The sequence below is a fragment of the Centruroides sculpturatus genome, unplaced genomic scaffold, assembly GCF_000671375.1.
Source record: "Centruroides sculpturatus isolate CEXI.00-Female unplaced genomic scaffold, Cexi_2.0 scaffold1773, whole genome shotgun sequence".
NCBI classification, from domain to species: Eukaryota; Metazoa; Arthropoda; class Arachnida; order Scorpiones; family Buthidae; genus Centruroides; species Centruroides sculpturatus.
Genome location: NW_019385909.1, coordinates 88,620 through 99,819, shown reverse-complemented (window position 1 = coordinate 99,819; position 11,200 = coordinate 88,620). Strand labels below are relative to the sequence as shown.

General features: G+C 25.6%; 1 protein-coding gene across 1 annotated transcript in view; it reads left to right on the top strand.

Moving 5' to 3' along the window:
* Positions 1 to 3,540: 3,540 nt before the first annotated feature.
* The window catches only part of LOC111612522 (protein white-like), a gene marked incomplete at its 5' end in the record, with an annotated part of 12,218 nt that continues 4,558 nt past the window's right edge, over positions 3,541 to 11,200 (top strand). Inside the window, 16 exon segments of the mRNA XM_023353754.1 lie at positions 3,541 to 3,642; positions 3,729 to 3,967; positions 6,736 to 6,838; positions 6,929 to 7,006; positions 7,126 to 7,151; positions 7,236 to 7,366; positions 8,318 to 8,481; positions 8,572 to 8,649; positions 8,769 to 8,794; positions 8,879 to 8,984; positions 9,712 to 9,843; positions 9,971 to 10,063; positions 10,176 to 10,233; positions 10,425 to 10,502; positions 10,826 to 10,931; positions 11,004 to 11,104. Of these exon segments, the coding sequence (XP_023209522.1) occupies positions 3,541 to 3,642; positions 3,729 to 3,967; positions 6,736 to 6,838; positions 6,929 to 7,006; positions 7,126 to 7,151; positions 7,236 to 7,366; positions 8,318 to 8,481; positions 8,572 to 8,649; positions 8,769 to 8,794; positions 8,879 to 8,984; positions 9,712 to 9,843; positions 9,971 to 10,063; positions 10,176 to 10,233; positions 10,425 to 10,502; positions 10,826 to 10,931; positions 11,004 to 11,104 (1,621 nt within the window).

Below are 11,200 nucleotides of genomic sequence, written 5' to 3'. Positions count from 1 at the left end.
GCAGCACAAAATGTAGACCAACCTACATATATGTATACATATATTTAAATAATTTATTATAAAATTTATTTCTTATCTCTATCATAAAAGGCTCAAAGACTTTATCTAATAATTGATATATGCTACTTGTATATCTACGGTTCTAATGTATGTAGGTATATAAAAATGTAATTATGTAATATTTTAAATTAATGACGCAATTAATATAAATTTAAATTTAAAATTAGATCATTTTATTTATAACTGTCAACACGAAACTAACAACCTAAGTGGATAAATTGAAAAGGATTGACATGGTGACTCCTCCTCTTCAATCTATCACGTGATGAAATGGGCTGGATGAAGGGGGAAAAGTTCTTTTAGACTTTGTACAAGATATTTTTCAGCTTAATACTTTTTGGATATTTATTTGTTATACTCTTTAAGAAATAAATAAGGTGGGTAGGATATTATATATTTGTTTTTATAATAGTATTTTTCTGTATCTTCTGTAGAGATATCTTTATATTATTATCAGGTGTAGTACTGATTTTAGGATGTGTAATAAAAATTTCGAATTGTTTAAAAATTCGATTAAGTGGCTAATTAATCACGATTTTCCAACGATTAAATTTTTTTACTTAGTTTTTTTATTTTTTTGCGTGATTGCTTCTCCTATTAACACAGATTATATCTCATTTATAACATCTGTTCTCTTATTCTGTGGATAATTTCAGAGTTTTCCCCTCTTTAAATTGTTGTAAAATTATTAAATTGGAGTCTAGATGTATTATGGATGCCTTAAGCGATAAATAATATGAAGTTGATTAAATGTTCCTTATCTTCGTTTCGTATTGAGATGTCGTTGTATGTTTTCACAACATTTTCTTCATTTTTATCTCGTCCCCCTTCCAGCTCTTCCTCCCCCTCTTTCCCTATTTCTCAACAGGTAATAAGTGTGACTTGTTCTTGGAATTTAATGTATTTTTAAACCATATTTTATATAGAAATTAATGTATTTTATAGATTTTAAGCAGTCTTATTATATAAATATAATTTTTATGGCGAAGAATTTTTCCTCCTACCTGACAGACGTGCTCATTATTTTAATACACGCACAAGAAAAGAAGGAAAAAAAATGTAATTTTCCTTGACCTAAATGTAAAGGCTAACGTGGTCAAACAAATAAGTAAAAAAAAAAAAACAAAAACAAAAACAAAATAATCATTTGTATTCGCTTCATTATACAAAATATTATCATCAAAAATACTTTTTAATTCATAAAATTTATTTGATATTTAAAAAATTCTTCATTAGTTATATTTATAACAAAAATAAGTAAAGTTTTAATATAATTTTTGTACTGATTATAATGTAATTGGATAGTTTTATCTTTAGAAAAATATCAAAAAAATTGAAAATTATTAATGTACAGTACACATATTAAAAAATAAGCAAAAATAGCTTTAAATTAGAAAAAATCATTTAATAAATTTAAAAATAGCTTTAAAAATGTTTTCATTCCTTCAACTTGTTTACAAATATATATTGGTATAACAAAATATAATAGATAAAATGTAAAAATAGTCATTATAATGCTGAATTCCGTTTCTATGGTTTCTTAAATATCTATAGAATTAATAAAAACGAAATAAAAAATCAATTATCAATTTAAAAAAAGCTGAAAAAGATTATACATTCGTATCATATTACTTCGAAGGTATAAGTTTAAAGGTAAGAAAAGTCGTCGAGTTACATAAAAAAAGGTTAAAAGTTCACGTTGACATTTTGCCTTGAGGTAAAAAAATCGTTTTAAAGATTAACTTATATTAAAAATAAATTCAAGTATGTAATATTTTNAAAATATTGTATTTAAGTTTATATTACAAATAAATTTCAATGAACAGTTTTTATTCTAACTTTTCACCGAAAGTTCATCTATTTTGCTGTTCTCATAATATACAGTATTTAGAGTGTGGATATAAACATTACACCAGGCGACATCTCGCTGCTACGTAATAACTAAATGTACTAGAATACAGGTAATTGGTAGTAGACTATTCGCTATTTATCTCGGACATTATTGAAGATTACGACTTTAAAGTTTGTCCGATTAAAATATTCAAAAGGGGAAGCTGGCTGGGCACAGCAAAAATAAATAAACGGTACCGAAACCGTGAGGCTTTTCTGCAAGCCTCACACTGTTTCAAACAGTGTGAGGCTTGCAGAAACCGACCGGTTTCAGATTATTTGACGGTATTTTAACCGGACTAATATATTTTTGCATTACGATTTTTGCAAATTAAACTGTCTTTCTTTCATAAAAACCGAGATAAGATTTACCTTCAAGCTAAAAGTGGTTTGAAGAGTCAATGGCAGTGATTTTCAACCGGTGTGCCATGAGAAGATCATAGGTATGCGGCGAAAATTTCTGAAGGTTATTAAATAAATTATTTTCGAAAGAAGACCAAAGAACAATAAGTGTACTGTACATGTCAAAATTAAAACCTCTTTAAATTGATTATACGAGTTTTTCATTGTTATAATAAATAAACGTATACGTAATTTGTAAAAAGTATATATTCATAAGCAAAATTATATGTGCATAACACTGGATTATTTCATTTAAAATGAAATTTTCTTTAAATAAAAAATGTATCTATAGGTCTAATTGTCCATATTTAGTTCAAATTATTTTAACTTAGAAATAACGGGACTTTGAGCAGGTTTCTAAAGGCAATTATCATGCCACTTTTAAATGCAAATTAAGACTTAATGTTAATTGCTTTTCTTATGTAAATAAAAATTATTAATTTAAATAACCATTGCTGTAGCCTGCTTCTATTTTAAGGAACAACGATACTGTTTTATTTAATTTACAAAAAATTAGACAAAAATAATTAGGTTAATAAATAAACTTCCGCGGAAAATCACGTGATTTAAAGTTATTTGTAAACAAATAACTTTAAATCACGTGATTTTTTCCGCGGAAATTTATCGATTCAAATGTGCCGTAAGATTAAAAACAGTTGAAAAACACTGGTCAATGGTGTTCAAATCAACACACAGCTCATTACCGATTACCTATATTCCAGTGCAATTGCATTTAGTTATTAAGATGCAGAGGAGAGATATGGCCTGGCGCAATGTTTGTCTATATCCTGTATATTAATATAATCATCATAATTGTAATAAATAGTTTTAAAATTTATCATTATTAATTTCAGCAAATTCAATTCCGAAATAAATTTCAGGCGTAAAAATTACAAATTTTTCCAAAGTTAAAAAGAAAAGCTTAAATTGTATTTAGAAATATAGAAGTATATTTCAAAATAAATGTTATATTTCGGATTATAAGTGATTTTTTTTTAAAGAGAGTTGATATAATCCGGATTTTCCAGTCTAAATAAACTTCTACTTTCCTCTTTTGATTAGTTCTGTTGTCATCTTTCATATCACGATAAGTCTAAATAAAATTTTCAATAATCTAAAATATAATCTGACAAATTTTGTAAAGAATTTCATTTTAATTAAAATAACATTTAAAAAAATCATCTTTTATAGCTAGGTTTGTCAAAATGCGCTAATACAAAGATAGGAATTCCTGGCAGAATTAAAGGTATATCAGGAGGAGAAATGAAGAGATTATCCTTTGCTTCTGAGGTAAAATTATATCGATTTTTATTATAAATAGTCAGAAAAATATTTTTTATATGGTTCTTACTTTGGATATTCACTTCTTGCTGCAGATATTAACCAATCCATCATTGCTATTCTGCGACGAACCAACTTCTGGTTTAGATACCTTCATGGCATTGAGTATTATCAGTATCCTAAGAGAAATGGCTGCTGCAGGATGCACTATCGTATGTAGCATACATCAACCATCATCGGAAGTATATGCACTTTTCGATCAAGTATTATTCCTAGCTAACGGACAGGTCGCATTTATGGGTAGTGCTTCTAGGGCTTTAGATTTCTTTTCAGAGTAAGTTCATTTAATTCTTCATAATCTGTAATATTCCCTTGCATTGTAAATAAAGAAAAATGTTAAATAGATAGTAAATAGAAGAAAATTTGAAATTTAGAATGTTTAATATACATTTTCTCTTTGTAAATGAGGTCGTATGTTGTGCAAACATTGAAAATGAGCTCTTCAACTTTCAATGTGTTGATTATTCAAAATATGTTTGTTTTGAACTTTCAGAGTCACTATTGGATTATTTTGTTTGATATTCTGTATAGAAAAGTGTTGAATGACACAAAAGATTTTTAAATTTTCAAAAAAAGCTACTAGATGTATTTTTTTAATATATATAATTTAAGGTTGAAACATCGCTACTTATAAAAACAACTTAACTAGCTTAATTTAAATTCTTGTAAAAATGAAACGTTTCCTTTAAAAATTTCAACTAATTTAAGATCTAATGAAGTATAAAAGTTTTACAGTAATTATTAATTTAAAATTAATCTTATTTTTTAAACTAAAAAGATTTATCTAATATACATCGTACGAAAAAGAAATATGCACTCCAGAACAAATATTTTACTATAAAATTTCATTAATTTTACAAAAGGAAATTGCAACTATCAAGATTCTTCCTCTAATCATTACAGAAGAAAAAAAAATCACAATATCAATTACTATTTGCTATAGAAGACAAAAATCTTATAAATTATACAAAGGAGAATTCATTTAATCAATTAAATTTTAGAATAAAGTTTTGTATTATTTGTCCAAAATTAATTTTTGACAGTAAATCCTCTTTACTTTATATCCGGATACGACGAACACAAAACGTAATCCATGTTAAAAATGTATAGAATCTTAAAGGTTTCATTGAATTATCACAAAATTCAGTTGGCGTATTTAGATTCCACAATCGAATGCATAACACGAATAAAATCTAATTAAAATGATATTTAAAAATGGAGAATTGAGGAAATTATTAATTAAAAGTTGGCATTATTACTAATCAAAATCGGAATTAATATATTCTTTTAGTATTTTATCTTTGTTGAGTGGTTTTTATAGCATAAAGTTATCATTTAATGTGTTTTAGTAGAGCTTGAGAGAGATAGAATGGGGTCTTGAATCAGTAACAAATGTGATGTTCGCTCCCCTCCTGTACTATAAAAATGTATAAATAAAGCCAATAAAACAAAGAAAAACAAACATTTTATTTTCGTAAAGTATTTTTTTACACAAGTTTACTAAATTTTGGTGTTTATCTGTGTCCGGAATCTGAGCCAAATTGCCTCGTTGATGCCTCGCTCTGTCTGGCCTACGTTCTGATATTAGTACAGAAAATAGCTTAGATATAATTATTCAGGAGAGTTTTAATTCTACATAGAATTTCCGGTCTTTCCTAGAGATTCCTTCGTAGAAGATAGAAATATATTATTAAAAAATTGTATGATACAATTATTTATCGTTTAAAATAAAAAAAATGATATAAATAATAAATTATACTATTTTAAAAATGATTATAAAAATTAGTGAAGAAAAATTATCAGCAAAATTTTAAATAAATTTACATCAGATGTTTAGGATTTACAAAAATAGAAGCAATTCACCCGAGGCCAAATTTGTGAGTTTATCTACTTCATTTGTTAAACCTACTTTAAAAAATTTCAAATAAAATCAATATTTTTTGTAGTAAAGACTTAAATAATATATAGATTTTTATATTTTTTAATTAAGAATCAGATAGAATTTCTCCTCCATTCGTTAAACACAGACTAAAGCGATTATCATAGAATATTAAAAATTATTTACAAAGGATTTTTTTCTGGTAATTTAATCATTTTTGGAAATAATTTATATACCTTTATACGTAAGAGCACGAGGATATTCTACTTCCAAAGTTAATCAAAAATATTCATTATTTTGGATAGAGTTAAATTGGCTGTTGACCAAACCAACGAGATAATGCATCGCAATGGTTTCCACTCGATAATTTATATATTTTTTTAAAATATAAATATTCAATTTAATGATCATTTAAAGTCCACGTTAACGAGAATTTATTATAATTAAGTTAATCGTTAAATTACTTATTATATTTGTTGTATATTTTCTTGAAACACCTTTATTATAAAGCTTAAAACTTTCCAACTTTGATAAGTTTTATAGTAAAAAATAATATAAAATTATATTATTTTTACTATATTTTTTATATTGAATATACATAAAATAATGAAAATTTGAAAAATATAATTGAATTTTTTATTAATGACTTAAATATATTATAAATAGATTCTACTGTAGTTTAAAGTAATAAATTGCGATCCTTATACTATTATATTTTTATGTTGTAGGCATATTTAATAGGATATTGTAATTCTTATCGTCGCTCTATTAAACAAACCTAGTAAGCTTTTATATAGCGATAATGTAATTCTCAGTTTATATTATTAAAATATATCCTTTCTAATTCTTCTGTTTACACTATATTGATATACGTAACATATAATCTCTTTTAATAAATCTATTGTATCGAACGGTAATTTAAAAATACGCAGGATGGCGCAAAAAACAATTAACCGTTGTAAAGCTTAAATTGCAATTCATTTAATTTTGTTTTTACCACGTTTCCAACAATTCTTTAAAAGGAAAATCTGTTATTTCAAGCTCTGTTTACGATTTGTATTCACAAACATACTACACGGTTAACTAAATTTTGCGCTATGTTATAATGATTTTAATATTAAAGTTTTACAGTTTCTTATTATAAAAAAGTGTTTTATTAATAGTTTAGGGTTACAATGTCCAACAAATTTTAATCCAGCAGACTTTTTTATAAGCGAACTTTCAATTTTACCTGATCAAGAAGAATATAGCAAAAGGAGAATTCAAGTGAGTTTAAATTAATAAAATTTTCGTTATCATCAATATATATATTTATAAAAATGTAAATTCAATCTTTGACGTTTTATTTTGATAAAGCAAATCTGTGAATCGTATGCAAATATACGAAATCGTTCTTTGACAAACGGAGAAGTTATTAAAGAAAGCGCAGAAAAGGTTTGCAAATTTAATCATCATTTTTTTTTATTTTGATAGAGAAAATGTATCTTAATATTTTATTAATAATCTAATTTAAAGTTATAATATATTTTTTCCTCTCAATTTTTATTTAATAGATAAAGAATGTAACAAAAAACTGCATGTAAGTAAATCTTGCACACTTTTTTCTTGTCTATTAATATACATAAAATAGAGCTGTATATAGTTAAATATTTTCTTGTCAAAGGTACAAAGCATCTTGGTGGGTTCAGTTCTATGTCATCATATGGAGATCTTTCTTAAGTATAAGACGTAATCCGATTCTCACAACAATGCGATTTGTTCAGACAATAGTAAGTAGCTTACCATTCGAAAAAAGTATCTAAGATTTATATTAGAAAAGAACATAACTATAGAAACCAAAAAGTAGAAAGCTGTAGCATTCGGCAACCTTTTAAAGGTTTTTTTTAAAAAAATTAATTAATTTAATTAAATTTTCTAGTATTACAAAACAGAATTAAGGATTATTTTCTGCCTCTCATTTTTTCCCCTCTCTCTCTCGCTCTCTCTCTTTAAGGAAATTAATTAATAAAAACTAATTTGCATCTTTAATTTTGAAAACATTTAATCCCCGAAAAATCTCTTTTGACGAATTAACGTAATTAATAGCAATTATAACATAATTTAGCTGCTTAATGACAATATTCTAGTTAAGAGATTAGAGTTAAATTTGTTTGCTAAATTGATTTGTGAGACTACATATAATAGTAATTAATATAATCTTGATTTTTTTTTCTCCTTTTATTTTGAAGAGGGGTGGATTAAAATTCTGTCATTTGTTTATTTTTATTCCACAGAAAAAAATGTTTCAAATTTATTATTATTTGTAAGATAACTAGCTATTAATTAATTTATGANATTGCGATTTTTATACTATTATATTTTTATGTTGTAGGCATATTTAATAGGATATTGTAATTCTTATCGTCGCTCTATTAAACAAACCTAGTAAGCTTTTATATAGCGATAATGTAATTCTCAGTTTATATTATTAAAATATATCCTTTCTAATTCTTCTGTTTACACTATATTGATATACGTAACATATAATCTCTTTTAATAAATCTATTGTATCGAACGGTAATTTAAAAATACGCAGGATGGCGCAAAAAACAATTAACCGTTGTAAAGCTTAAATTGCAATTCATTTAATTTTGTTTTTACCACGTTTCCAACAATTCTTTAAAAGGAAAATCTGTTATTTCAAGCTCTGTTTACGATTTGTATTCACAAACATACTACACGGTTAACTAAATTTTGCGCTATGTTATAATGATTTTAATATTAAAGTTTTACAGTTTCTTATTATAAAAAAGTGTTTTATTAATAGTTTAGGGTTACAATGTCCAACAAATTTTAATCCAGCAGACTTTTTTATAAGCGAACTTTCAATTTTACCTGATCAAGAAGAATATAGCAAAAGGAGAATTCAAGTGAGTTTAAATTAATAAAATTTTCGTTATCATCAATATATATATTTATAAAAATGTAAATTCAATCTTTGACGTTTTATTTTGATAAAGCAAATCTGTGAATCGTATGCAAATATACGAAATCGTTCTTTGACAAACGGAGAAGTTATTAAAGAAAGCGCAGAAAAGGTTTGCAAATTTAATCATCATTTTTTTTTATTTTGATAGAGAAAATGTATCTTAATATTTTATTAATAATCTAATTTAAAGTTATAATATATTTTTTCCTCTCAATTTTTATTTAATAGATAAAGAATGTAACAAAAAACTGCATGTAAGTAAATCTTGCACACTTTTTTCTTGTCTATTAATATACATAAAATAGAGCTGTATATAGTTAAATATTTTCTTGTCAAAGGTACAAAGCATCTTGGTGGGTTCAGTTCTATGTCATCATATGGAGATCTTTCTTAAGTATAAGACGTAATCCGATTCTCACAACAATGCGATTTGTTCAGACAATAGTAAGTAGCTTACCATTCGAAAAAAGTATCTAAGATTTATATTAGAAAAGAACATAACTATAGAAACCAAAAAGTAGAAAGCTGTAGCATTCGGCAACCTTTTAAAGGTTTTTTTTAAAAAAATTAATTAATTTAATTAAATTTTCTAGTATTACAAAACAGAATTAAGGATTATTTTCTGCCTCTCATTTTTTCCCCTCTCTCTCTCGCTCTCTCTCTTTAAGGAAATTAATTAATAAAAACTAATTTGCATCTTTAATTTTGAAAACATTTAATCCCCGAAAAATCTCTTTTGACGAATTAACGTAATTAATAGCAATTATAACATAATTTAGCTGCTTAATGACAATATTCTAGTTAAGAGATTAGAGTTAAATTTGTTTGCTAAATTGATTTGTGAGACTACATATAATAGTAATTAATATAATCTTGATTTTTTTTTCTCCTTTTATTTTGAAGAGGGGTGGATTAAAATTCTGTCATTTGTTTATTTTTATTCCACAGAAAAAAATGTTTCAAATTTATTATTATTTGTAAGATAACTAGCTATTAATTAATTTATGAGTTATTAAATTTTTTCCTTTTATGTCTCGTGTATCGTACGATTTTTCGCTATAATTAATGTCAAACTCGACGTTTCGTTTAGTAGAACATCTGTTAATTTATCATAGAAACATTGTTTATTTTAACGTATAAGAAACATATTTTTCTCTTCCCCTTTTACCAGATCGTTGCTTTGATTTTGGGATTTATGTACTGGAAACAAACACTTGATCAAGACGGTATCATGAATATAAATGGCGTACTTTTTCTCCTGTTGACGAATGTGACCTTTCAAAATATGTTTGCTGTTATTAATGTAAGTAGATCTAGTGATCTATATTGATAAGACACTAAAGAAATGTTTTTACTCAAACGATAAATCATAAAGTCTCCTATATATTTTTGTTAATATCTAAAATTTCTGATGTTTTAATTATATTAAGGTCTTCTGCGCTGATATACCGGTCTTCTTGAGAGAACATTGGAATGGGATGTATCGTGTAGGGATCTACGTTATCTGCAAAATGTTAGCTGAGGTAAGTTAAGCCAAACTAAAACAAGAGAAGAGGGAGAGAGAAGGAAAAAAACTGATTCTCGAGTCTTGTTTTCTTAAGACTTCATTGACATTTTTTATTTTCTTTTCTGTAGCTTCCAACATTTATTGTTCTTCCTGCTTTGTTTACTTCAATTGTTTACTGGATGGTAGGTGAGTGTGTTTGTATATATAACTATATATTTATTTATTTTTTATTCTTATTAGATTAAGAGATTTGTCTTTACCGAATCAATTGTGTATAAAAAACAATCCAGATTGAAATCAATCGTTTTCTCCCCCTCCTTCTACAGTTTTTTTTCCCTTCTTCTTCTTGCTCCTTTCAATTTTGTTTCTTTAATTAGGTCTCCGAGCAGACGTCACTTCATTTTTTTTATGTGTTGGGATAGTGACTCTAGCATCGAATGCCGCCTGTTCCTTTGGTAAGTCTATCTTTATTATATTATCTACTGCAGAATGAAAAATTACATTACTTTTTACAGCAACTATTAGAATGATTCTTTTTGGAATACAATGAAGATAAATGGATGTTAATCATACTCTTTCTCGTCTTATATAGCAAAAAATAGCATCCTATTTTGGTAGATAAAAATGATATCTTTAACCTAAATTTGTCAAATTTTAAAGTAAAATATTAGACAAAAATGTGACATTTTAAGAATGAAAAATAAAGTCATTTTAACGTAGAATTTTATGTTAATTTTTAATAGTAATTAATAAAATTAATTTTTTCCCACCTTCTAAGGTTACATGATATCGAGTTGTAGCACTTCTATAAGTATGGCTCTATCTATCGGACCACCAATGATTATACCTCTCATGCTATTTGGAGGATTTTTATTGAATATAGAGTAAGAAATTATAATATTTTTATTAATTTATACATTATATACGTTTCTAAAAGGCATGTTTTACTTTTTAAGGACGATACCCATTTATTTTGACTGGGTAAAATATTTATCATGGTTCTACTATGGAAACGAAGCAATGAACATCATTCAATGGAGTGGAGTTGAATATATTGGTAAACAGAATATAAAATATTTTTATAAATAATTTAAAAAATAAAGAAAAATTATTAATATTTATAATACAAATAATTATGTGTTTTATATACATA